A 27,647-nucleotide genomic window follows, 5' to 3' on the forward strand; every position below is an offset into this window, starting at 1 on the left:
ATTATTAAGTTGAGTGTTCAAGTTAATTTGTGCGTACCTTGACTAATCTTACGGGTTCTGAAGTTAATTACAATGTTAGCCTCCAATGGTATTGAGGTTTATGCGACTTGAATCATTAATCTTTAGAGAGCAAATATAGAGCCTGTCTAGTTAAGCTATACTTTTCATGTTAGTAATTTGAAATTCCTACATGATTAAGAAGAGGCAAAAAGGATTGGTGTACCATGAATGTGTGAAAAATTAAAGATTTGGGCCACATGAAAAAATCTTAGCATGAAGAATTTGCTATTATTATTCTACTTTATTTGTTTATTTATTTATAAATATGTTTTTTTTTTTAAATTTAGGTTTGTTTTGGCCCATTAGATATTTTTTAGGAGTTTATTTCATTGTTGAATTTATGTTAGTTAATTACGCTTATTAGCTTGCAATTTAAAAGGGTTCCATTAGAATAAGTTATAGGAGATTATATTATGTTTTTTGATATGCAATTTAGGTAGCGAGTTGAAGAATAAATATAAATTTTTCTTTTGTTTGTTTGTGCCTAAACAACTTTTTTTTGTAGAGATAATAATAGTACATTGATTTATCAAAGATTAAGTGGTTTCGTGGCATCATTCACATATGACTTGGGGCTGGAATCGGGCTTGGTTTATAAAAAAATAATAGTTAAAAACTTGACAGGTTGACCCTATAAAAAATACGGTTGCAACCTATTGACTATTTTTTTATTTTTCTTACCAAAATAATATTGTTTTGATTTATATAAAAAAATTGGAGTTGACCTGAGTGACTTGGTTGAAACTCATGACTCGAGCCCCAGGCTAAGTTGACCACCGTGTCAAGTTTAAAGATACTGCTTAGAGTTTTTATATATAAGATTATCTTTTGTTCTTAGATATAAGATTATCTTTTGGTTCAAGTTTTTTTTAATACATTTGATTTTTAGATATAAATTTTTCAGATTATTATTTATTTTGTTTGAGATTATTTGATCACATAATTAAAAGGTTCACATCAATATGGACTGGTTAAACCTTCAAAATTCGAGTATAAGAAGGTTATTAAAACATCTAGATTATAGAGTTATTTATTTTCAATTTCAAATTGAAACTTGTTTTCATGCGAAGATGGAAGGGGATAACCTGAATGTACAAAATCACGTACGAACTTGGTGGATATGTTAACTACCATTCATGTAGAAAGCAAGTTGGGGTAGTTTCGTTTCACAATAAAAAATATTCAAGGTAAAATTGATACAATCAAAAGATTTGAGACTAAATATATATATAATATATATATAAAAGACAAATTTGAAGTTTCCCTTGATATTTATTAACTTTTATTTCATTCCTTATTTATCCAAACAAGGGAAGGGAAAGGTTTTTATTTTTGTTTTTTTTTTTTTTTTCTTTTATCATTCCTTCCATAGTTTTGAAACCCAGCCCGACTTGACAGGTTGATTCGAGACTTGGAACTACAATCGGGCTGGGTTAAAAAAAACAAAGAAAGAAAAAAACTGGTGTGACCCGGCTGTCATGATGACCAATTGACCCATTCAAAAACCTAGTTGAAACCCATTAATTTTTTTTTTTTTACTAAAATGATGTTGTTTTGATTTAAAAACAAAATTAACTTGGACGATTTGATGATTCGGTCAAAATCTAATAACTTAGTCAAAACCTGAAATCCAGACATTAGACTGACCGGTCTAAAAACTATGGTTACTTCCCCTCTGATTACAAATGTTTTCCAAACACACTTTTAATCTTGACTAGTTGAATGCACGTGTTCTCACTGGCTCTTAACAGAAACAAACGGCAGGGGCCAATTTGTTAATGGTTTGATGATAGGTTGAGGTACTCCTTGGGAAATTCCATCGGCTCAGGACTGACTTGTCAAATTCATTGTATTTATATTGTGGACTGATTTGTAGTTATCCCAAAAAGAGTCAAAAGGACCACCGTTTTTTAAAATATTTGATTTTAAAAAAAAATTAATTAATTTTTATATTTTTATATTGTGTTAATATATTAATATCAATATATTTTTCAATAATTTTATTTTTAAAAAAATAACTGTTACTGCAGGATTAAACAGGCAATTACAGAGTCACAAACTGTAACTGAAACAGAGGGAAGAAGAGAAAAATTGAAGAAGGGGGAACACAGAGGAAGAACTCAAGGAAACAAACCCACTTGTGAAGTCAGTTTTTTATTTTTAATATATTTTTAATGAAATTTAAGTCTGCTGTTCCTTTTCAATTTCATTTTTTGTGCATTATTATTTAATACGCAGGCGGCTCTGCCCAGCTACAGTGAGAGATGAATTGGGCAAAGCGTTTGCATTTGTTTGCCAAGACTTACAAAACTGAATCGTGGATAAAAAATACCATTGCTTCTCACCGATTTGGACATACTAGTAATGTTACCTCCGATCCTCACTTGAGTAGAAAGTTTCTAGCGCAGCTCTGGGTTGCTGATAGGGAAATGGAAAAATTTGCTAAACGAAAAACAACCCAGAAAAAGACTGTTAAGAGCAAGGCGGCTGCTGCTGCTGTATATGATTCACACCCAGTTGGAAAATGGTTTTCTGATGCAACTGTTACAGAGAACCCTCCTCCCAGTCAATCTCTTTCTGGGTTTTTAGAGCCAGGATTTCCTGAGGAGGTGAGATGATTTTTCTGCTACTTCTTTTATTGCATATCTGATGCTTCTGTGTTGATTTATACTCATAAGCAGATTGATCCTTTCTTAGTTTAGTATTGAAATGAGTATGTAGATGACCACCTCTTTCATTGTTTCTTAGGCACGGGTAGCACCTCTTCTGGCTAGGTCCAATTTGCTTATTACCAGGGATATAGAGTGGGCAAATCTTGTACTTGGTTTTGAGCAGGTGATTTTTCTCTACATTAGCTTCTTTCCACCTTCTTGCATTAATCTCATACGATTCTGTGGTTCAAGCTTTTAAAATGCCAAGGTATTGTCTTGTGTATTTTTATTATAGAACTTCACAATACTGATCTTTTCTACTTTGATGTATGGGATAATTTGCTGTTTTTTATTATTATTATTATTATTATTATTATTCAAATATCAGACAACCGTAATTTGATTGGTTGCGTGCAAATTTCTGACTTTTTCCCGATGGTCGGTGATTTCTTATGTTGCACATAGAGCTTTGATGCTGCCTTTATAATATCATCATGTCCTAATGGTAATGTTGCTGTTTCAAATGTCATTGAAGCTATGCATATTGTTATTAAAAAAAATAAGGAATGGTTTTTATTACCGTCTTATTTGGAGTATTTGGCTTTGTAGATGCTGACTGTAATTTTATGAGTTAAATGGTTGGTACTTTGCTATTGATTTACTCAGAATCTATATTTATCTATTGGTTCTTATCTTAATGTTTTTTAAGACTATTGTTGGTAACCTGCTTGTTTTTCAGTCCTCTTGCTGCATTGTGATTAATTTTATGAGGTCTTTACCATAATGATTGATGAGTTATGTTTGGATGCTTGTATTTTGGAAATGACTATGAGGTTTGTTTTTGATATAGTTTGTTTTGGCTTTTAATTGTCAATATTGCTAATTGTATTATTTTGATTGCAGGAGAACCGTTATGCAATAGTAGACGTGTGCTACCCGAAGTCAGTAAGTAATCACAATCACAATTCCTTCTATATTTTTTAATATGAAATTTATGTCTAATAAGAAAATATTGTTTTACAATTGAATTATCATCAAATTTGTAATATACTATGCTTCTTTTGTAGCCTGTAGGTTTTATACGTGAGCAAAGTAATGTAATTGCCAGACAGGTATTCTTCCTTTCCCACTTGTATCCTTCATGAATTTTTTCATGTTCTATCAGAATTCTGAACTTTCTATTGTGGCCCTCATGCTGATTGAATTTGTTTCTCCAAAGCTGCTAGTTTATAGAGGTGCCAATAGGAAAGCTGCTATGTTGCATGAAACCTGCTGCTATCATACTCTGTCATGCATATGATTATATTGAAATACAACAGTGTCTGCATGGTTTGATGAAGTTTCAGTAGATAGAATGTTTAAGTTGATTTTAAAGCTTAATTTAGTTGACTTATTCAGTATATGAAGTTGAAACAGGGTAATGAGCTAATAGTCTTGGAATCATGTGTTTCAATCTTCTTAAAAGATTCCATTTAGGTTTACATGCTGCCAATGCTACATTTTTCTGGCTGCATCATCCACTTATGAATTCGGGCATTAGACATACTATTGTATATTCAATGTATTGTATTAGTGGGGTGGCATTTTTTCTTATAACTAAATAGCAGAGAGATTTTGGGTCGTCATTTTTCGCAGTAGCTGCTTGGTTGGGAGATGTTGTCTGTGTTTGTTGTATGTTGGGAACATTGACAGAAAAGTAGAAAATTTCCTCCAAGTGCATATGGTGGGCGTTGGGAGAAGAAGTTAATTTAAGAGCCTAAAAATATATGCCATGTTTGATCTGAATTCACTTGTTCAGTGTGGTTTTTGTAGTGAAGTCTAATTTTGGAATTTTTAAGATTCCACTCAAATGTTGTAGGTTAGGATTTTTTTTTTAGCCTCTCTTTGGACTATCCTCATTGGTTGTTTAGCACAGGCTTTTGGGGGGACAATTCAGATGGAGTGGCCAGAATTTCTGATATGATTCCTGTCTTTTCATATTTCCTTTCATCTTGGAGGATGTATTGCTGTCCTTGTTGTATTTATTTCACTTCTTCCGAAAAACATTCCTTTTGTGTGTATGTATGTTGAAGAATGATTGCAGTTTCTTCTTTATTTTGGAATTGAAATACTTGAAATTGTTGCCTTGCTCATTTAGGTTGCTGATGCTTGTTTTTTTCTCACAGCTCCTTCGCCTAAGGCGCCCTTTTGTTGCTTACATAACTGATTCTATGGGTAATGAGCTGTTTAGGGTGAGTGCTTTCTACAGATTCTCCTTTGAACCATGTGACAACTTGCCAGGTGCTAGAGTTTTGGATGGGCTGTTGTTTCATCTATAAGGTTTTATTTCATTAAAATTAGGTTCGGAGGCCTTTCTGGTGGTTAACGAGCTCAATTTATGCAGAGATTGATGGTAAGGTGTGTCAATATAACATATCTCTGCTTTGTTAACAATGGGTTATGAAACTGTGAGAATGTAAATTGCATTCCAGTTTTCATTGATCTCAAACATCTGTTCCTTTCTAGGAAATCGGTGTTGTTCACAGACGATGGCACTTGTGGAGAAGGATATATGATTTGTACTTGGGGTAATTTCTGGCATACCATTGCCCATGTCATTTCAATATTATTTATAATTGTAGTGTGCAATTAAGGTTAGTGACCTTGCTGTAGGGAAAATTGGAAAAATTAATTAAAAAGGGACGACAGTAAGTACATTATGAAAACACAGTACTCTCGAGCTAATTAACCTTGCTGTTGACTGCTCAAATTTTACAGAATTACCCCTATAGAAGCAAAATTTCAGAACTACCCCCTGATAATTTAGATCCCAAATCCTACAATATTAGGCAGGAAAGTATTTTTTTGGGAGCCGGTTCCAGTTTAGGTCAAGCCAGCCAAATAGACATGGTTGCTTTAGCATTAGGTTTCTCCCTTGTCTAAAACAGTCGAAATCTTTTTTTTCCGGTTTCTAGAGTATTTTGGGACTCTATCATAGTGAAAAAAAAAAAGAAAGATTTTATAATGTAGTGCAAAAAATATTTAGAAAGATAGCATGATTTAGAGAGTTGCAGATGACATATGTGATTCGCGAGTCGTAAGTGTCATTTACGAGTTGCCAGTGTCATCTGCGACTTGAATTGTAAAATTGTTGGACACAAGATTTAATAAAGAGAGAGGAGAGAGAGAAAAAAAAGGAAAGAAAGAAAGACTTTGGAGGCACACCAAAACTCCTATGATGACACAACCGGTACTGTTAGAAAGATATTGACGAGATGAATCCAATAATACCAAGAAAGGTCATCAACGGTGATCGGAGTGGGTCAAACGAGCAGCCTAAAGGCAAGTGAGCGCCGACACCTTTGGGCGGTTCGTGTGGCCCATTCCATTCATCGTTTATGATCTTCTTTGGTGTTGTTGGATTTGTCTTGTTGAGATTTTTTTATGGTATTGGTGGTGTCATCATCAGGATTTCGGTGTGCCTCCGAGTTGTCAATTTTTTTTTACTTTTTTTTCTCTTCTCTCTCTTCATAAATTACGAGGAGAGAGAAAGAATAATAAAAAAAGGAAAAAAAAAGAAGAAAATAACCTTAGAGACACACTAAAGCTCCAATGACGACACCACTTGTACCTTAAAAAATTCTTGATAAGACGAATCCAACGACACCAAATAAGGTTAATAATGGTGAACGGCGTTGGCCACACGAGCCGTCCAAAGATGTCAGGGCTCACCTACCTTTGGACTTCTCGTGTGGCCCACTCCGATCACTGTTGCTGACCTTCCTTGGTGTTGTTGGATTCATCTTGTTGAGATCTTTTCAACGGTACCGGTGGTGTCATTATCAAAGTTTCAATGTGCCTCTAGGGTTTTTTTTTCCTTTTTTTCTCTTTCTCCTCACTCATCTATTTATTGAATCTTGTGCCCAATAATTTTGCAATTTGAGAGTCGTAGATGACACTTGCGACTCGAGAATCGCAAATGTTATTTGTGACTCTTTAAACTATGCTATTTCCCTAAATACTTTTTGCACTGTTATTTTATCAATATTTTTTTTACTATGCTAAAATTAAAAAAAAAAAAAAAAAAAAACTCTTGGCTTCTGCATCAAAAACCTTAAACACATCTAACTGCTCTACTGAATTTATGGAAACCACTTCAACTCATTTGCTTTGCACTAAATAGCTAGCAAAATGACAATCTACTTCCATGTGCTTATTTCTTTCATTGAAATTGGATTTGAGGAGACACACGTGGCTGCTTTATTTTCAGAAAACGTCTGCATTGGCTTGTCATATAAGAATCTCTTGTAATATAGAGGATTTTCTACTAGGTTATCTATAAATTAGAAAATAGATTTAGTATTAATCAACTCCTAGGGTTCACCCTTTATTAAGATACATGATTTGATTCTGTTCTTGATTCCCGAGAATACTATCTTGCAGGAGAGACCTGACCAATATCATTTACATGCTCTATAAGCCATAGCTATATGCTCTCCCTCTGCACTTCAACTTGTCACAACACAATCAGCATAGGAGAAGCTTACGTTGTTCAATGGATTATTTCTTGAACAGTAGCCCTTACCCAGGAGCTCGAGAAATTTTAAAATCTGTAAACCTTCCCAATGAGATTGTAGAGGACTTTGCATGAGTTGACTAAGCACTCAAAAACAAATGTTATATCAGGTCTAGTTATTTTCAAGTAAATAAGTTTCCCAATTAACATTCAATAATTCTAGGATTATCAACTCAGCATCTTTTTCCCCAGACTTCACATTGGGATCTATTGGGATTACAGTTGGTTTGGCTCCCTAAAGTACCGTCTCTTATAACAAATTGGCAACATACTTCCATTGAGAAAAGCAATACTTTACTATGGTGTGTGCATGTGTCATTCATCTCAGCGTTAGATTCTTTGTTGTACTTGCGTAACTTGTATAGATTGGATATAGTGTTTCCTTCTATTGTGATTTGTGATTCTATTCAATTACTGCTCTATCTAGTGGTCCATTGCCTTAAACCTTAATTTCTTACGTGAATCCATTTTTCTCCCATTTATAGAATATATGCTAACAATATTATTCACAGAAATAAGCAGTTTGCAGTAGTTGAAAATCCTGGTTTATGGAACTGGACCTTTACCCTCAAGGACATTAATGGGGAAGTGCTGGCTCAAATAGATCGTGATTGGAGGGGTTTTGGATTTGAGGTTGTCTCCATTTCTTGTAACATGATGTTTCCGACTATCTAGTGGATTCTCATGCATTTTTTGTTCACTCCCATCAGCTATTACTTCCCCATCAAGCATTGTAACCAAAGTAGAGTTTTGCTGCCAAGGTTTTGGCTAGAAAGGCTTTAATAGTTTTCTGCCATCATTTTATGTTGCTTCAGCAGCTGAATGGAAAGTAAATGTTCACATTTTTTGCTGATGCAATGTAGATCTTTACTGATGCTGGTCAGTACGTGATAAGATTCGGGAGTTCAGATCCCAACTCGAAAATTGGCCCTGCTAGAACGGTAAAATAGCAAACTGATCTCACTATACTCATAACATGTTTCTCTAACACCCAATTTTCATTTTATGCTTTTTTGTCTGTGCTTGTTTTTCCTTTTCTTCCACAGATTCAAGAGTTGGAAGTAACCCGTCCACTGACTCTGGCAGAGAGAGCTGTAGCTGTTGCTCTTGCTATTTCGTTGGATAATGATTACTTTTCAAGACATGGTGGCTTGTAAGCTTGTTTGCTGAATTTTTACAGGGACTCATTTTATATACGTGCATTCTGTTCTCTTCATGACAGCAAGATAATCTCGATTTAATAAATTTCTGGTTTGATTATCTTCAAGTTCAGCTACTCTTTTTTTTATTTTTTGGCATTCCTATTGAAATTCAACTTTGTTTTCTTCCTTGATAACGCAATTTTTATTTTGTGACCTTGCTTTGAATATATATTGATGATCCTTTCTTTTTTGGTGTCAGTGGACTTCCTTTTGTTGAAGTTGGCGAGTAGATTCGAGCGTGTTATGATTACTGAAATGTTATGGTTGCTTTCCAATTTATGTAGCATGAGGGTTCATTGAATAAGACCAAGGAACTCGGAAGCTCCTTCAAGGATTTCTAGCAGAGATCTCCGCTCTTGTTCTCTGTCATTTCAGCGTGTTTATGATTGGAACTACCCACAATAGTGAGTGATCTCTGTAGCCTGTGAGCATATATTTGACTGTTAAGACCTCTAATCTGTTGAAGGAGGACAGTTTTGAGGGTATATTTTCTTGCGCACTGTCCCTCTCCCTCCCTCCTTAATCTCTCTTCTTTTCAAATGATGGATATGTCCATGCATCTTGCTGTTGATGCTTAACAAATTAGGACTCTGTCTCCCTCGCTTTTTAATTACACCTCCAACCATTCTTCCAGTGAATCTTTTCTTATTGCGAGTGTGCTTACCTTTTTCTCTGTTTTTTTTCTTCTTTTTGATAAAAAAAAAAAAAAAAGCTGTTATTTTGGTGATGAACTGACGAGGATATAACTGATACCGAGTACCTTGTAACTTTGTTCTTTTTATTGTTTTTTCATGGCAATTTAGTTGTAGTTAGAAAATCTGGAGAAGTTTTTCCTTGAGTGCACTTCTAGCAGGCCGGCATTCGAAGTAAAATGGCTGAAGCAGGGCTGCATGGGGCATGGCTCTCAGTGCATCTAATCATTGCTAAAATGAACTGGCGATCAAAAATATTTTTCATGTTTTTTTGATGAAAAATAGTTTTTTTTTAAAAAGTGAATTCTAAAAAAAATAAATTCTGGAAAAGTAAATTCTAGAAAAATATTTTCTGATATTTGGTAGTGTAATGGAAAATAAATTGAAAAAAACTTTTCAGTGTCTGGTTATGTCATGAAAAATGAGCTGGAAAATAACTTATTAATATTTTATTTTTCTCAAGTTTATTAAAATAATGAAGAACAAATCTTACAAATTAAAAAGTTAAATAAAAATGAAATTGAAAAAAAATATAATTTTATAAATTATCTCAAATAAAATAAATAATAAACAAAATAATAGAGATTAAATTTAAAAAATAAAAAAAATAAAAAATGAAGAAATTAAAATAATAATAATCAACATTTCATAAATTATTTTCAAATAAAATAAGTAACAATCAAAAGAATGAAGATCAAATTTGATAGATAAAAAATTTCAATATAAAAAATAATAAGAAAAAAGCAAATAACAATTATAAAAATAAGAACCAAAGTTAATATAAAAATAAAATTTTAAGAGATGAAATTGAAAAATAAATTTTCAAAACAAAATATATATAGCAATTAAAAGTTTGAGGATCAAATTTGATATAATTAGTAAATAATGACATTTCTAAATTTTTCACAACTTCCGAAAAGTGTTTTTCGCCCAAATTTTTCAGGAAAACACTTTCTTGAAAACCAAGCCAAATTTTTTTTTTACTAGAAAGTGTTTTCCGTTGACCAACTTTTCTAATGGCAAACAAACACAAAAAAGTTTGGAAAGTGAATTCTCGGAAATCACTTTCCGAAAAACAAACAGAGCTAAAGGAAAACACTTTCCTGAAAACCAAGTCAAATTTTTTTTTGACTAAAGTGTTTTTTCATTGACCGGAAAGTTTTTTTCCATTGATCGGAAAGTATTTTCCGTTGACCAACTTTTCTAAAGGCAAACAAACACGGGAAAGATTGAAAAATGGTTTTCCAAAAACTAGTTTCCGGGAAACAAACATGGCTTTAAATGGAATTTTAATTAATTAAATTTTATTTTCTTAATATGTAGGATATTTTCCCTATAATTTTTCCTCTTTATTTAATTTTCTATATATATATATATATATATATATATATATTACATAATCTCCCGTATACTTTTTTAGTCCCACTCTTTTTAGTCCATTGTTCTCTCTTTCTTCTTATTTCACTCTCCAAACTCCCTTTTTTATTATTATTTATATTACTATCATAATAAAATAATTAAATTCTGAAAATTCAATAATCAGGGGGTTAAAATGAGCTATAACATTGTACATGGATATTTGCTATACATAAACTGATTGACATGTAAATAATGTATTGACAACGTATTGTAAAATGTTCATGATATTATTTTTAGAGATATATCGGACATTATTATCCATGTCAAATTATCATGTAATATTTTTTAGAAAATAAAAAAAATTAAAATGACTGTAGAAGAAGTTAAACGAGGATCTCTTAGGATCAACCCATCTGATCAAGCATTTTAAGTATTAAATGGTGTATTTTGATTTTAATTTTTTTTTATTTATTTTTTTAAAAAATTAATCTTCACTCACTTGATTTTTATTTTTATTTTGGATTATTTTGTGAATTTGTTGACTTAGGAATTAATCAATTTTTTCCTTTAGTTCAAAATTTTGACTTAGACCCTCAATATTTTAATTTTTAATTTTTATTCTTAATCCTTTTATCAAATTTTAATTTTTTTTTAACTTTATCATTGGATTTATAATCATGATTTTTTTCAATTTCATCACTAGTATTTTGGTTTTTTTGGTTCATTGATTTTTTTTCTGATTTTATCCTTCATTAATTATTGGAAAATGATTGCCATTATTTTTTTCAGTTTGTTTTCTATAATATAGTCATTAATATTTTTTTCTTTTTAAAAATACATTTACAATGTTTAAATATAGTCTTATTATGTTTTTTTTTTTTAAAATAGCTTAAAACCTTAGTAAAATACAGGCAAACTACTTAGTGGGTGTTTGGGAGTATGGTAGCAATTGTTTTTTAAAGTGTTTTTTTTATATATATAAATACATCAAAATAATATATTTTTTAAAAAATATATTTTATATTAGCATATTAAAATAATTTAAAATATAAAAAAATAATAAAATAAAAATTGTCAGTGTAAGATGTACAAAAGTCATTATTAATGGAGTAAAAAGCTTGTAGCTGCTTTGCTCTCAATAAAATGTGAGGGACGCTTCCCTTGTGACTGCCACTCTAAGAAGCTTGTGTGAACTTAGCTCTTTTTTCAAAACCATTTATCTCCATGCCACGTTGCTTTACATCACCATTCAAATCTTGTTTGTTTTTAAATCTTACAAAGATTTAAAAAATAATAATTATAAATTTTTTTAGTATATTTTTATATATTTCTTAATATATTTTTAGTATTTTTAGATTATTTAAATATATTAATGTCAAAAATATTTTTTTTTTTTAAAAAAAAAAAAACTTTAAAAAACAATTTCAATCCCACTCTCAATCATTCCTTCAACTCTCTAGCATGCTTCTGACTTGAGCTCTGTCTTTACATCAACATGTGTCTCCATGCCAAGACCCCTAGTGGTGCAAGTAAACCAGCAGTTGGTTCGCTGCTCTTCGAAAATTGGCCAACAAAGAAATGCATCGAACCTCCTAAGATGGGTGCTTTAACATCTGCTCTTGCGGACTTCAACTTGCTAACATGCCTCTCCCTTTTCTGCATAAATATTGTCGACTCACAAATATAAATATCAGAACTTATTATACATAAGAAAGCTATTTTGTTATTGGTCATTGGCCAGGCCCCAAGCCAGTTCTAGCATTTGCTATGGTGTTAGCCCGGTGATGGTTCTTTTGAATCAAGCCACCCAGAAGCCTGATTGTTCTTTCTATAGATTTGAACCAGTATAGTTCAGCCAAGTTGGAAAAGAGAGTGATTGGTCTATGTGTTATCAACGGGTTCTCTTTGCCTCGATTTCTTCTTCTTCTCGGCAGTGTGGTGCTGTAGCCCCTGAAACTGCCTTAGCTGCCATTTTACCTACTTCTGCCCGAGCTTGTTTTCTTGTGAATTTTCTTATGTGATGGAACAAAAACATAGTTTCGGGGCTTGTTTCTCTTGCTCTCATTACCGAAGATTGATCAGAATCAACAATTCAAAACCTATAGACTCATCAGGTGGCAAATACACAGCCGACCACAACGAACGTGGGTAAAAACTTAAGACCACAAATCAGCAATGTGGAAGGAACAAAGCATTGCTATGGTTGCCAGCCGATCACTTGTAGTTTTGAAAACATTTCTTAATGGCTAGTAAATTCCAAACACCACCCGGGGGAAAACCTCCGGGAAAAATCCTTGGTTTTAGTTCGCGAAGCATGACAAAATTAAAGGAAAGGGAAAAGGGAAAAATCATTGCACAAACAGGCAGAGTAAGATTCCTCGGAATGAATATTTTTAATGGTACAGAAAACCTCATGCCTAATCTGTCACATACATCCCAAGAGTTTAAAAAGAATGTTAAAAATAAATATGCTTCAAAATTTTGCACTAAATTGTGCAAACAATACAATAACATAACTAACCCCGGGAGCATAATCCAAGTAAAAACCATGAACTTCATGCAGCATTTTGGGATGCTGCAAGCCTCTTTTTAGCCTCCTCAATGATAGACAACTTGATACCCTTGCCCTTGGGAAGAGAAACCCATGGTTTGGTGCCCTTTCCAATGGTGAACACATTGCCCAGGCGGGTGGCGAACTCATGGCCAGTGGCATCTTGAACATGAATTGTCTCAAAGCTTCCCTTATGCTTCTCCCTGTTCTTGATTACTCCAACTCGGCCTCTGTTCCTTCCTCCAGTGACCATTACAACATTTCCCACGTCAAACTTGATGAAGTCTACTATCTTGTAATTCTCTAGGTCCAGCTTGATGGTGTCATTGGCCTTGATGAGTGGGTCTGGGTAGCGGATAGTGCGCCCATCATAGGTGTTCAGGTAAGGGATGCCTTTCTGCCCAAACTGAACAGACCGAACTTTGCAAAGCTTAAACTGCAAAAGCATTAAAAAAAAAAAAACAACGAATTCAGAACCTACCATGATACCATTCTCAGACATGAAACTAAATACAACACATCTACCCATCAAAAAACAAATATTATCAGAATTGCAGCAACAAAACCACAGAGCCAATAGTATCACAAACCTTGGCCTCATCTTCTCTGAGGGAGTGGAGACGGAAGCGGCCTTTGGTGTCATAGAGGAGTCGGAAGCTCTCGTTTGTCTTTGGGATTGATACAACATCTATAACAGAGATCGAAACTAAATGAACAGCCCATATGAAGATTGCAAAATTCGAGGGAGAAAAAAAAAAAGAAAGGATCTTATAAACAAAAAAGGGGAGAAAGGGACTCTTAAAATCTCATCACACATAGTGACCACTTCCAAACAAGTATAACGGAAAGATGGCGGGCAAAGGCTCTTATAACCTATCTAATGTTCACTTGCCAACAAGCATTTTCTGTATTGCATTCTCAGGCCACAATTTATTAATCATATCATGCCAACCAACAGATAAAGAATCAGAATAACAGCAAGTTCATCCATATCTCTAATTGTGATAAAAACTTCTTGCTACCCATCTAGAACTAGCACCACGTCATTGAAAACACAAACTCCAAATCCCATTTAGAAGATCCACATAAAAAATCATAAAAGTTGCAGGAGTGAAGAGAGAATATTCGCACATACCCATGAAACCAGATGGGTAAGTTTTATCGGTCCTGACCTTGCCATCAACAAAGACATGTCTCTGCATCAAAATAGCAATTACTTCACGGTATGTGAGAGCATACTTTAGCCTGTTTCGCAGAATAAGAATGAGAGGCAAGCATTCTCTGGACTTATGGGGTCCAGAAGATGGCTTGGGTGCCTGCAAAAAACAAGAAATCATCGAGTCACACACAAATACACCACCAAGGAAGAGGGCAGGGCAGAGTTAAAGATTAAAGATTTTGGTAACATACAAATGCACCACCAAGTTTGTCAAGCATCCAATGTTTAGGGGCATTGAGCCTCTTCAAGTGCTTCTTCAATCCTCTAGCCTGTCATGCGTCACAAAACGAAGCATAATCATACCAAAAACACATAGACCAAGACATTGTAAAACACAAACAAGTTCTAGTAGTGTTAAAGCTAACCATTTTGCCTCGCTGAGCTTTGCCGCGGCTTCCAACACTCTGGTCTGGACTGGTTTAAAGTGACGCAAAAACCCTATAAATTCTATCAATGGGGTTCTTATTGGATCCCATGTTTATCCGGGTCAGATTATAACTGTTATTGGGCCCATTATTCCTTGGACTCTTGTTTGAGCCCGACTATTTTCCTTTGGCAAGTGTCAAAACAACAAAACAGAAATTCCTTAAATCCCAAAACAGCAATCCGAGAACATTTCTCCTTAATTGCCATATTAAAATTAAATTAAAATAAAAAATAAAATAGAAGTCATCAGTAAGTATAAGTACTCTTCTTGAGCAAAATCATTGAATTTGTGATGGGAGGTAATATTGTTTTTTAATCGGATTCGTTTATTATTATCAAATTGATTTTAAACAAATATGTTTCTTTCAAAGCAGGATATGATGACTATATTATCCTTAAAAAAAAAAAAAAAAACTTGCATTCAAAGATATTTTTATGTTTTCATCCATGTTTTTTTTTTATACATATAATAGATTAGACTGAGGAACAATTTAGTATTTTAATAAATATTAAATATAATTTTAAAAAAAATTGACAAAGTGAGGCATGTTTTGTAGCCAAACATTAGCTTCCATGACCATATTGGAAGCATCTGGCGCCTTTTTTCATGTGAGGTTGTGCATGTAGTAATTTAGGAGATGGTGTATAATTGATAGTTTTTTTTTTTGTCTTCTTTTCTTGATATTCATGCTGACCATTCAAAATTAAAATTATCATCCAATTACTTTTTATTTAAACTTTAGTTTTTTATGTTTTTATAATTTTTTTTTTGTCGATCCTTTTATCAAAATAAACTTGTTTTTAATTTTATAATTGGATTTTTAATTGCATTTGCTATATTTTAAAATCTTTATCTTGAATCTTATCTTTTTTATTTTAATTTCTTGTGTAACGTTTTAAAATCTAAATCTTGAATCTCATCTTTTTTATTTTAATTTCTTGTGTAACGTCTGCATCCTTAAGAAAAACATGCATTTTAATCCCTAAACAAACATCCATGAAATTTAAAAAATAAGGTGCTACAATATGATAGATGTCCATTATGGTTGCTGGGTTATGGATGGTTCGTCGTGTTCTTGAGTTTGGTGATCTCAAGGGTTTGTAGATGCCTTGAGGTCGAGTTAGATACCTCAAGTATTGTTTGATTCATGATCTCTATGGAAGCTAGCCATTATCGTACGTTCTCATTACACCTTGAGAAAGGCATTCAAGGATTTTTAATAGGATTTAGCTATTGTTTAAGTTTTTATCCTAGCTTTTGTAACAGCAACAACAACAATATTATTAATTAGTAATTAATAATCTAAGATTTCTATCTTACAAATATTTTAAGGTTTCATTCCTGATTGGATTATGAACATATGTGGTGTTCATATGAACATATATATATATATAATGATTTATCAAGCATATATATATATATATATATAGAGAAGGGGAGAAGTTTTAAAGTTTTCTGGAAAATTGTGTGGGATGTCGGCTGAATGAGGTCGAGGGAAGATAATGGGAGAATATGAGATTTTTAGCGGAGAGAGCATGTGTTATAATTTAATGTTTTTATTTTTATTTTTCATCACATATTTATCAGCATCCATATCAATGTGTTGTGAATTTACGAATCTTATTATTCACCTTGTTTAATCTTCTCATTAAAATATTGCAAAAGCTTAACTTCTCATTAATAAAAACACAAAAAAAAAAAAATTTGAAAAACCTACAAACTAGAAAGGTTACAACTAAATCCTATAATTTATGAGTTACAGTTACAACAAACAACGTTTAAATATATTTGAATAATCACAAGCTGATAAGAAATAATGCAAACAGATAAAGGAAAGCCAACAAATTATAAGAAAGTAGCAAATGATAAGAAGGTAGCTAATTATCTTTGATACATCTTATTAATTATTTAATTTTTATCTTTTCTGGGCGAGGAGCAACGGTGTAACTGCAGTTTCATGAAATTTTAATTTTTTAAAATATTTTTAAATTGTATTAATATTGTGTTGTGAAAAATAAATTTTAAACATTAAAAAATATAATTTTAATTTATTTTCATTTATTTTCAAGTAAAAATACTTTAAAAAATTATTACTATTACTATCAGAAACACTACATTTATCCAATTTATCTTTACTCGAATTAATAGTAATATGATTCATCAATTTAACAAAATCTAAACTTATTAATCCTAAAATCAATAACTTACGAATTATATTTTTCAAAGAAAAAAAATCTAACCACCAGTTAATTTTGAAAATAAAGATTTTAACGATTGAAAATCCAAACCAACATCATGAAGCATGTTAGGAGAGCAATCCATGGTAGGCATTTACGCATACAACTAGAGATTTTAATTTAATTTCTCTTTGTTTTCTCGACGATAATAATATATATGAATTAACCTGTTTATTAATTAAGATTAAATATCTTTTCAAATGATATATATATATATATATATATATATATCCAGTGTATGTTTTTTTAAAAAAGAATATAATGAGATTCTCAAAATATTGATCCTAAAATTCATGTTCGAAAGCAATAAAACGACGTCAAATCCTTGAGATCTATTTTCTCTTTGATGTCCAGCTCTCCGTCATGCACGCATGCTATCCTTCTGCAAGTCCAGCGACTCCCCCACTTGTCGCTTGCAAGTTGCACAGCAGGAGATAACCACAACGACAACTTGCATGAAATTAATACTTTTTTAACGCAAGAGCAACCGCCCTGCCCCAACACGTACCTGCTAGGTTTTAATCTGCCCGTTGCCCGAAAACCTTGCACCAGGGTTTGCCCTAGAAGAGCTCAGAGCCTCTGTATAAAACCTCGCTAAGGCCTTCTTCTGAATAGCCTCTCTTCTCCATCCTCCTAGCCGTCTCTCTTCTCATCCTGTTATGACTGCTTTGGATTTCCTTCCTTCCTGGTCTTTACCATCTTGTTTCTTTAGTAGGAAGTCTTCTCCTCCTCTCTCTGTGTGTGTGATGATCGGTTTTGTTCTTAACTAGCTACACAGCGAGAGGCTTAAATCCTAAATCTCTTAGTTAGATGAGCTATAAGTTAATTGAATAGGTATATTTATTAACATGATTTTCTCTTTTTCTGCATTGAGTGCACATGATCATTCTTGTGTTAACGATGAATCTCAGTTATATGTGCAAAATACTTCCATCCGCATGTTCCTCATGGTGAGCAAGGCGGCCATCTTTTGCGCACAGTGGAAAAGAAAGCACCACCATTTATGGTGTGGTTTTCGCTGTTCTAAGAGGTTGTGTATTGCAAGGTATACATCAACCTTTTAGATTAGCATACATTTATATATTAACCAAATTATCTTTATTAATCTCCCTTGTTCTGATAACACTCTGGTTTTCCATGGTTTTGGTTTGATAACAAGTTGTTTTAAATCTGAATATTTAGTATTATCATAGCAAATACTCTAAACATGGCCATAAATCTGTGTTTTTCTACCTCAGATAAAACAAATTTAAATGACACATGGAAGCAGAGTAATTACCAGGTGGCTTCAACTAAATATGTTATGCAGGGAGCAAAAGGCTTCATTATGCTAATCCCCACTTTAATGGCAGATCTTTACACTGATTGACAGACAAGATGGCCTCTTATTTGGTATTATCTTCCCCGTGCTTGTTTTGGTAGCGAACTCTTCTTCATAGCCCCAGCAAACTGGTGATATCTAGATGTAAAACTACACAACAGGAGATCTGTTATCTTGCCCATCATGTCCCCCTCTGTTCGTCATTCTAAAGCCAAGATGCAGGTGATTGATAAATGGATCCGACTAGTTAGACTCAAGGGTAACGACATGACTGCATCATGGATTCTGTCAAAGAAAAAATATAGTAAAATCAAATTTAGGAGTAATTATTGTTTCTAAAGCACAGAAAACACTGGGATGGAAGCTCCACACATGGTTACATTTTTTTTAGTTAAAAAGTGCTTTAATGAGAAGCGCACAAAGGGGACACCAATATATAAAGACAACCTTTGGACGCTAAGAAGATGAGTTCATGTGTATAAATTAGCCAAAATGACTTTTGAAACACATTCTACAATATGCAAAATCTTGAAGGAAAATCCTGATCGGTAACATCAGAAACTGTGAAAGAACTGTAAATTGCAGAAAAGCTTTTTAGCAACACCTTCTCTCCTGTGGAGACCGCAGTCCTGGCAAACAAGTGAAGGTTCTGTCATCAGTTACAGCAGATGCTGGTTGCCTCCTTAATGGTCTATTAGCAGAAGAAAAGCCGCAACACCACAGCAGAAAAGGAGCTTCCATGAAGAACAATAGAAGGAAATTTGCAGATAGATAGTAAAGGGATGTTCAAAGAAGAAGCATATACATCTTCCAATTATACCAGAAGCACAAAGCAAAAACTTAAAGAAATGGCAATGAAACATAGAGGTTTGATGTACAAGCTACTAATCATTCTAACACGTTCACAGCCGAATATTCAGAAATGCGAGCTATTTATTCCTCTATTTTAGATCCATTATCTTTAGAGCCACAACATTTTTCCTGTTTTTTTTTTTTTTTCCGTCTGCATTTTTGGGGGATTGGTGACTTACATCAGTTCTTAAACCTTGCATCAACGTTCTTCATCCATTCAGACTTGCTGTCCTTCCATTTTTTTCAGAAATTCACCTGTACGATCATCACAGAGGTACATTCACTCTGTCTTCAGCCTCCATCTCGGCTAAATAAACCCTTAAAAATACCATTTCTTATTTCTTGAAACAGTAATTGTAATTTAAGTTACATCAGAGACATCACATCCTAGAACTCTGATAGAATCCTCTACCACCATCCTCCATTAATTAATATATACATAGAATCTCGTCTTCCAAGTTGTTAACATCAAGTCATCAACTATCACTTCTGCTTTACAGCTGTCTAAAATAAATGTCAACAGAAATCTCTAAGATGGTCCTTGGCTCTTTGCAAAGAAAAACAATTATATGTGACAAGATAAACAGGGAGATCGACAAGACCATACCTAAAAAGAATTCCGTGGAGAAATCTAAAAGCATATGATATGAAATCTAAGTTCCTGTTTTTTTTTTTTTTAATTTTCCTTAGTTTAAAAATTTTTAATTTATTTAATATTTTACTATTTAGAAATTCTAAAATTTTAGTTTAAAAAACATTTCTATAAAAAATTAGAACTAATAAATAAAGAATATCTAGTTTATTTTTACAATATTATTTAAATTTAATAAAAATACCAATCAATTTTCCTAGATTCTCTATAGCTAGATTTGTGATTCTAAGATTTCATAATTCTTAATTTTATCTTCGTTATATATTACATCAAGAGGTATCAGAGCAAATTAATATCTGAATTGATGGACGAACAGTGAAAAGAAATTGTGGAATAATTGATGACTACCATCTACGTGATGGTTATAAGGGGATGCAAGTTATTTGAGATCAGCTAGATCATCATTCAATAATGATATCAACTTTAGAAGAGAAAGTATAAATTAGGTTTGGCAACATCAACATTAGATTTGATTACCTTACATTTTGGTTTAAGGCACTAGGGTTGCGTTTAAATATGAACTAAGAAAGAAGAAAGGCACACATCGAGGATGACACTCGTGGCACCTGTCCCTCAATCAATTTGTGCAAGTCTCTATGATTAATATGACTATGAATATTCATTTGATGAAGAAGATGGAGGTAGGCTTACTAGAAATAATATGTATGATTAAAAATATGTTAAGCTATTAACAAGAAAAACTTTTTCAATAGAAAAAAAAAATTACCTTCAATATTGTTAACGCCAATTATTTTCCTTTTGAGTTGTCTCTAAAAGTGACCTTTCCTTCATTTAATTTTGGTAATGCTTAAGAATAGGGAGTCATTTTCGGTCATATGTTTTGAGCAAACACTATCCAAACACTATTCCACATACTCCCATGATTTCTCATTTTCTCTTTTGAATGCCATAAAGCACATGTTTGCTGCACGTTTTTTTTCATAACTTGAGCTTGAATCCAAATCATCACTTCAAATAGCTTTCATTATCTTCTTATGATGACAACTCTTCTTGTTTTCAAAGCTTATTTTATGAGGTATGAGAGAGAAATTAAAGGTAAAAAAAAGACCGAACAATGATAAATCAGCCACTATATTCTTACACTCACCACTTAAAAAGAAAGAGCACACAATAAAAAATCAAATGAGACAGCGGTAGCATATTTTATTTCATTGGGAGTCACCGCACATATCGTCTAAAGTGGATGGAGCCTCCCACGTTGGCACTTGCACAACACGCCAATTTTTTTTTAATAAAATAATATAAATTTAATATTAACAAAATTACCCTTTTTCAAACTAATAATTACATAAAAAAAAAAACCATGAGGTAAAAAGACCTTATTACCCGTAATGTCATGCTTTTATTTTTTTGGACAAGAAGGCACATGCATAATTTTACTATATATTAAAAAAGCCAAAATACCCATGTCTAACAGTGTTGGTTTTTATGGCTTTAGTGATTTTTTTTCATCACACCTTCTATTAAAATATTAAGAAAGACAATAATACCCTCAAAAAACATATAATGACTAATTTTCCATGTAAAAGGAAAAAAAACGACTTTAATTCAAAGACAAATATTTTTTTAGGAAAGGCAAAAAGGTTATTTTGTTGTAACATTGAATAGAAAAATATGAGTGAGGCTACAAGGAATTTACCTTCCCTTTTTGTTGATTTATTATGTTTTGTTTCTAAGAGCTCAATGTCGGCTTTATGGGTAAATAAAGATATTTTGCAATGTTTCTCACGCTTGATTTTACAAACGATTGTTTGGGTTTCCTGTTTATATTAAGACATAAAAAATCAAGGGACTGTAATTAATCATTAAAAAAAATAAGCTCTTAAGAAAATGATTGTAAAATTCAAGGGAATGACAGAAAAAAAATTGATTGTCAGGCGATGCCAAAGGGTAAACCATTTGACATGTGCTGCTTAGAATGGATGAGCAATATGTTTTCAGAGATACTAAATAGACCATTTTTGAATATCAGAGGATGTCATAAGAAAGTGGGCCTCCCACACGCCCGGCGCGTGTTTAACACACGCCAACTATTTTTTTTATTTTTTTTTTACTTTGTTCCTTGATTTTTATAAGTACATGTCAATTGAGTCATGAATCTCATCTCCGTGTGTTCAAGTTATTTTCTTTTAATTTAATCCTTAATTATCCAAAAAATTCTTCCATTTGATCCAAGCCCAAAGATAGTTTAACTGAGGAGAGAATAAGGACTAGGAATAAAAATGAGTTGATCAACAGGATGAGTGTATTGTGATTATACCTATAACCCAAGTTGTATTTTTTGTGTTAAATCTAGGTTGACTTGGAGAAGTTAAAATAGTTAAATAAATCATATTTTTTTTTTTAATGTCATCCAGTATTTTTATTTGAATTGTCTTTGTCCTATCAAATTGACTTGGTGGTCATGTTGTGAGAACTCTTTGATGCTAAGCCTATATAAATGATCACGAGAAAGTTTAAAAGTTCAAAGGTTTACCTCAATCTTGCTAGTTTTTTTTTTTTTTTTTCCACACCCAAGAAAACATCGCTCAAAATTTCCTTATAAGAGACTTGTTTTTACTCATATTAGACTTCAACCAAGTTAGCTTTGAATGTTATGAGATTATCCCTAATAAGCTCATAGGAACGTCATTGACAACTCAAAATCCATAGCTGCAGCAAAGCGCTGGCATCAGAACTAGTGTAGTTTAAACCAGCAGACAACCAAGGAAAATTATCCCATACTACCATTTCTATTTCCTTTTTTTTTTTTTAAAAAAAAAAAAAGATATTGTTGAAAACATACAAATTCTCATTAATAACCGAATAATAGAGTTGAAAAACTTTCATGCTACTATGGAACCTCAAAGAACATAATACAAAAAGGAACAAGATGACGGGAATCTCGTGCAAGAATGCCCTGTAAAATTACATGAATCGGAAAAATCAGCTTCTGTTATGATCCTTGACCTGCCTGATGATACTAGAAGACCAGCTAAAATGGGATTGGCCAGCACTTTTTCAAAAATCTCAAACTCTAGAAACATTTCCCAAAGAAACTCCAACCTCGACACTTTGCCCTTTGCCTAAAATTTTAACATCACCAAATCTAAATCAGATTAGCCCTCTTTAGAAACCTGATTGCCCTACAATAGTAGGGCCATATAGATTCCACATAATCTAGGTACTTCTCCATCAACCACTCTTGCAATTCCATCACCTTTTTTCTTGAATACTCTTTGCGGTCCAAGTTCTTAAAGCTTTGCAGAGGTTGCAACACACGAGCTTGTATGTCTTCTTTGAGCTTCCCTTGTCTGATATAGCCGGAGGCCACGAGATAGTAGGTAGGTACATTTTTGATAACTTTAATTGTCTGCCTAAAGCTGAAAACATAGAGTGCCCACAAACCCTGGAGTAACTTGATGTAGAAAGCAACAATAAGGGGACCCAAAATCCACAATGGAGTCAATTCCTTTGACACTCCAGCTCCATACATCACATTGACAGCCAGGAACAAAGGAATGCTGAAAACGAAGCAATGCAGTTAGAAGCTGCCAGAAAATTCTCAAGAAAATAACAAATATTAAAAACTAAACCCAGAACTGTATACATAATGTATTCGTTTAGAAATCAAGCATTGGAAGAATTCTTGTATTGTTAGTAGATTATCATATAGCAGTGTAGCAAAAGGAGCTCAGTTGATAAAGATAATTGAATACTCTGGTCATGCCAGACAAATAATTCAACAAAACCTCACTGCTTCACAGCAGTTGAGTCAGCTAAATGGTGAATCCTTAATCTTTGAGCTATGTTTGTAGCCATATTTAAAATCAGAACAAGTAATGACTAAAATTAATTTTTCAATAGCCGTGTGGAAGAAGCAATAATACTTACAATGTCAGTATGGGTATCTTTATTGTTGCATCCAGACTCAGGAAGTGATACCAAACTGACTTTACAATATCAACTCTCTCCTTATTTTGGGTGGTATTTTGAGCTTGTTGCAATTCTTCCCTTGGAGGAGGTCCTTCTTCCAGAATCTCATCCGCAACTTGACTTGGAGATTGTGTGCGCAACATGCTGAGCCATTTCTTGAATAATTTATTAATAGCAGGGGATCCTGCAATTCTTTCATTTGCTTCAGAAGTATAGGAAACTGGAATACTATGCACCTTTGAAGAGTCCATCATGGTCTCCCCACTTTCTTTTGGCACATAAGAAAGTTTAACAGATTTTTTTGAAACTTTGGATCCATTAGCTCTGCCTCCTGATTCATCATTTTGTGCACTGCCTTTAAAAGCTGAAACTCTCAAGAGCTTTACTTTAGGTCCATGTGAGAAAGCCCCTGCACTGTGGAAACAATGCAGCTCAATCTATATGCTTGAAATTCATTAGATATAAACAAAATACAAAAGTGATTTCAAAGGACAAGTTTGTGCCAATCACATAGTCTACTGATAGACAAGCATAAGACAAATAAAATTCCAAATTATCATTAACCAAGAAATATTCTTGAATTGCACATCAACAAGTAATCAGCCAGAGCCAGGAAGTTTTGTACCATCCTTCTCAGAACAAAGTAAAACAAATAAAACTGACTGAAAAATCCAATATTAAGCAATTTGGATTTGCAAAGACAAGCACCTGATCTTGAATTCAATTATATAGGAAAATTTTACCTTAAACGAAGACTGTGTTTTACTGAAAAACACATATCTGTTCTCCCTACCATCTGAAGTTCTGTTACACGTTGCTTCAACTTCACCCCTTTGCTCCAAGATAAAGGCCTCGAAGGAAATGATGCATAAGAACCCTATGTGCAGCAGACAAAGCAATATGATGTTATAATTACAGTATATAGGAGTGCTAAACAATGGAGATTGCAAAACAATGTGAAAATATGATGTTACGAACTTGAACTAGCATAGCATGGGTGAGCATATATGTTTAGCTTTTTTCACATGTACCCAAACACTTTCAACAAGGCAAGTACAACTGCTGTGATACAAGCACAAGATACTATCAATTTCAATAAATTTCACGTCTCAAAAACATGGAAGGAAAACCAATTAAAATAGTAGAATAAATCATCTCAGCTACCTAGAACATTTTGGCAGAGTAATTCATCCACTACATCATCAATTTAAGTATATCTTCTATTAACACAGCGTGTGTACCACACAAATGACTGATTGAACTTCCATAAACCCAACAGGGACATGTATCAACACTCTAACCCTCAAGTTTAAAAGAAAAATAAACGACAACTGATAAAGCCCCCTTAGACCCTTTAATATACACAAAAGTCCGTACAAGCAGAATTGATAAAATGACATGATAATTTGATTGCTATGGATTAAGGCCTGGTTGACTTAACACTCTTAGAGCACAAGCTCTACACAGAATTATTTTATAAATACCTGCATCTGATGGGTCACCAATGCCATTTTCTCCACTTCAAGCACCCACTCATTAACTCAACAGCGCCTTATTCAATATAAAGCAACAATGCCTTATTCAATTCAAAGCTAAAAAAATAACCAGAAAGATATCAGCGAAGCTGAAAAAAATATCATTTTTTATTAGTGGCATCACTAGGATGAGGCATCAAAAACACTCATGATCCATTCAATTGCAAGAAACCGTAGGAAAAAGAAAATAACAAAGTTTTTTTGTTTGTTTGTTTGTTTTTTCTTTTGCACTGAATCACCAACAGTTCTATCGTCATTAGTTTCAATAAACAAAAAGAACAAGTTGAATTATGCCTTCAAATTATCTGAATTAACCTCGCTTTATTATTTTAGCCAAGAACCCAAAAACTTCAAATTCCTCTCCTTTTTATACCTTCAAATTTCTGAGCAGCAACCAAACAGACAAATAAGGTAAACATAGCCACATCATCTCTAACATTCACATAAAAACTAGGCAAATGCAGAAGGTTCAAGCTTTTCCCTGAAATTTTCATGGCAACCAAATAACAAAGAACCCACAAAGCAAAAACCCTAACCATAGCAAGGTAGAACAGATTGAAGCTAACAAGTGAAGAAAAAGATAGAAATTTGATAGTAACACACTAACCTGTCCACATGAATTCATGAGAATAGCTCTACAGAAAGACAACCTTTATGTGATTATTTGATTGAAAAAGAGAAACCCTTTTGTTATCTGATTGAATTCCTATGGATGGATAGAGAGAAAGAGAGGTATCTCTTCTCTTGTTGGTGAATTTTTATAAAGGGGGCTTCTTTTTTATATTATTATTAACAGACTAACAGTGGTCGTGGATAATCAATTTTGCACCGCACCATAAAAAAGTGAGAGAGGAGGTTTTTGGCTATGGTTCTTTATTTTCCTTTTCCCTTAAATGGGAATACAAGAACTGAAATAAAATTAATATTAAGTGATAGAAAAACTACTGGATGGGCCTTTATCGAACGGCCCACTTAGGCCTGCTCAGGTAACCCGCCCGCATTTTCCCTTCGTTCCTTTTGGATTTCTTTTCTTGTATTTTATTTATGATACAGATTAAATTAATTAATTAATTAATAATTTATGTTTTGGGAAAATAAATAAAATAATTATTGATAAATATGTTTCAATAAAAATATTTTCAAAATTCATCATAATAGAAAAACCACTATTTATGAAACTAAAATATATTAATAATTAAATTTTGAAAATTACAAATTATTTGTTATTATTCATGACCTTGGATATAGTTGATTCTCAGGAAACTTATGAGATAACATAAACAATTCGATAAACATAGAGATATTTAATATTTTTTATTTATAAAAATAATAGAATTAAATTAAATACTATAAAATGAATTGTTTCTAGCATAAATTAATTATTTTATTTATAAAACTAACAAGTAACTATTTCTATAATCAATAAAGAAATAAACATTTTTTTTATTTACAAAAGATTGGATTAGGATATCATTCATTGTCTTTATATTATGTTCACCGAATGCTTTTATATTATGATCGGAGGATACTAATAAATTGTTTTGTATTGTGATGATTTTTTATTTTTATTTTTTTGCTCAATTATAGAGAAAATATTGTTTAATTAGGCAAATAGCTTCTACTTTTTACATTGTATTTATAATTTCCTTTCAAATATTGATTTTTTAAATGCTAAAATAATATATTTTTTTATTTATTTACATGTAAAAATTTATGTCATAATAATTTTAATTAAACACATTTTTAAAAATTTATTTTTAAAAACCTGCAACCAAGTGGTTTTTTTTTTTAAAATTACTTTTTCTAATCCGCAATCACAAAAGCTAGAATAGTGTCAAACAATTGGTCTGCAAAATACAATCGTGGCTCGGAACAATAAAGAGAATAAACAAGATAGTTACTCGTCCAAATTAATAAGCTCCCACTTGTCTAATTCAATCTCGTTTCTTATTAACTAACTGTCTGGAATCAAATTAATTCCACATTAAATTTAAATTTAATTAGTAGCTTTTTCTGTATATATAATCTTAAATTTGATTTACGAGTGAGTGGCTATTTTCAAGAGTCAAATAATAAGGAAGAGCATATGAACTCGAGATTCTCAATAATCACATATTTACATGCAGATTATATAAGCAGTAGAATTCGAATTAGGAATGCTCTCTAATTAATTTTTTACCACTTACTATTGTCAGTTGAATTACTAGCTTAGTTGTTATTTAATTGATAAATTATTATAATTTTTTTTGTTTGCAATACTAGAAATTGAATTTATTTTATTTTAACTTTAATTCAAAAATCATATATTTTTGTTAAAAAAAACATTTATTTATTTTTATTAATGTAAAAATAGAATCCAGACTTAATTTTGCAATGTATCATGGAAGTAGGTGTCAAC

The 27,647-nt window shown here is 32.5% G+C and overlaps 3 protein-coding genes across 5 annotated transcripts; 1 reads left to right on the top strand and 2 right to left on the bottom strand.

Annotated features, from left to right (window-relative positions):
* Positions 1-2,045: 2,045 nt before the first annotated feature.
* Positions 2,046-9,101, top strand: LOC118057472 (altered inheritance rate of mitochondria protein 25). Of its 2 annotated transcripts, XM_035070058.2 has the most exons (12): positions 2,046-2,205; positions 2,299-2,669; positions 2,809-2,895; positions 3,615-3,656; positions 3,779-3,823; positions 4,877-4,942; positions 5,052-5,108; positions 5,217-5,278; positions 7,779-7,899; positions 8,130-8,207; positions 8,313-8,419; positions 8,668-9,101. In XM_035070058.2, the coding sequence occupies exons 2-12, from the start codon at positions 2,325-2,327 to the stop codon at positions 8,696-8,698; spliced, it is 1,041 nt and encodes a 346-aa protein (XP_034925949.1). In that variant the 5' UTR covers positions 2,046-2,205; positions 2,299-2,324; the 3' UTR covers positions 8,699-9,101. The 2 variants fall into 2 exon arrangements, with proteins under 2 accessions (XP_034925949.1, XP_073261070.1); XM_073404969.1 differs by lacking the exon at positions 2,046-2,205 and having other exon boundaries at positions 2,213-2,669.
* Positions 9,102-12,870: 3,769 nt separating this feature from the next.
* Positions 12,871-14,732, bottom strand: LOC118057471 (small ribosomal subunit protein eS4z). The gene is made up of 5 exons (XM_035070057.2): positions 14,655-14,732; positions 14,481-14,558; positions 14,206-14,386; positions 13,661-13,758; positions 12,871-13,506 (listed from the first exon to the last, which is right to left on the bottom strand). Exons 1-5 carry the CDS (start codon positions 14,655-14,657, stop codon positions 13,075-13,077), a joined length of 792 nt encoding a protein of 263 aa, XP_034925948.1. The 5' UTR covers positions 14,658-14,732; the 3' UTR covers positions 12,871-13,074.
* Positions 14,733-22,569: 7,837 nt separating this feature from the next.
* On the bottom strand, positions 22,570-26,137 carry LOC118057470 (uncharacterized). Of its 2 annotated transcripts, XM_035070054.2 has the most exons (5): positions 25,857-26,137; positions 25,199-25,306; positions 24,458-24,591; positions 23,673-24,128; positions 22,570-23,302 (listed from the first exon to the last, which is right to left on the bottom strand). In XM_035070054.2, exons 2-5 carry the CDS (start codon positions 25,223-25,225, stop codon positions 22,888-22,890), a joined length of 1,032 nt encoding a protein of 343 aa, XP_034925945.1. In that variant the 5' UTR covers positions 25,226-25,306; positions 25,857-26,137; the 3' UTR covers positions 22,570-22,887. The 2 variants fall into 2 exon arrangements, with proteins under 2 accessions (XP_034925945.1, XP_034925947.1); XM_035070056.2 differs by lacking the exon at positions 25,199-25,306.
* Positions 26,138-27,647: the final 1,510 nt, after the last annotated feature.

The sequence above is a fragment of the Populus alba genome, chromosome 15 (assembly GCF_005239225.2).
Source record: "Populus alba chromosome 15, ASM523922v2, whole genome shotgun sequence".
NCBI classification, from domain to species: domain Eukaryota; kingdom Viridiplantae; phylum Streptophyta; class Magnoliopsida; order Malpighiales; family Salicaceae; genus Populus; species Populus alba.

Bases quoted from the DNA above. Each gene is read 5' to 3' on its own strand.
- LOC118057472 (XM_035070058.2), top strand. From the start codon at position 2,325: ATGAATTGGGCAAAGCGTTTGCATTTGTTTGCCAAGACTTACAAAACT. The intron at 3,657-3,778 runs GTAAGTAATCAC...CTTCTTTTGTAG, and splicing joins ACGTGTGCTACCCGAAGTCA to CCTGTAGGTTTTATACGTGA. The intron at 3,824-4,876 runs GTATTCTTCCTT...TTTTTCTCACAG, and splicing joins GTAATGTAATTGCCAGACAG to CTCCTTCGCCTAAGGCGCCC.
- LOC118057471 (XM_035070057.2), bottom strand. The intron at 14,387-14,480 runs GTATGTTACCAA...TGTTTTTTGCAG, and splicing joins ACAAACTTGGTGGTGCATTT to GCACCCAAGCCATCTTCTGG. The intron at 13,507-13,660 runs GTTTGTGATACT...ATGCTTTTGCAG, and splicing joins TCAGAGAAGATGAGGCCAAG to TTTAAGCTTTGCAAAGTTCG.
- LOC118057470 (XM_035070054.2), bottom strand. From the start codon at position 25,225: ATGGCATTGGTGACCCATCAGATGCAG. The intron at 24,129-24,457 runs GTAAAATTTTCC...TTGTTTCCACAG, and splicing joins AAACACAGTCTTCGTTTAAG to TGCAGGGGCTTTCTCACATG. The intron at 23,303-23,672 runs GTAAGTATTATT...CTTCGTTTTCAG, and splicing joins AAGATACCCATACTGACATT to CATTCCTTTGTTCCTGGCTG.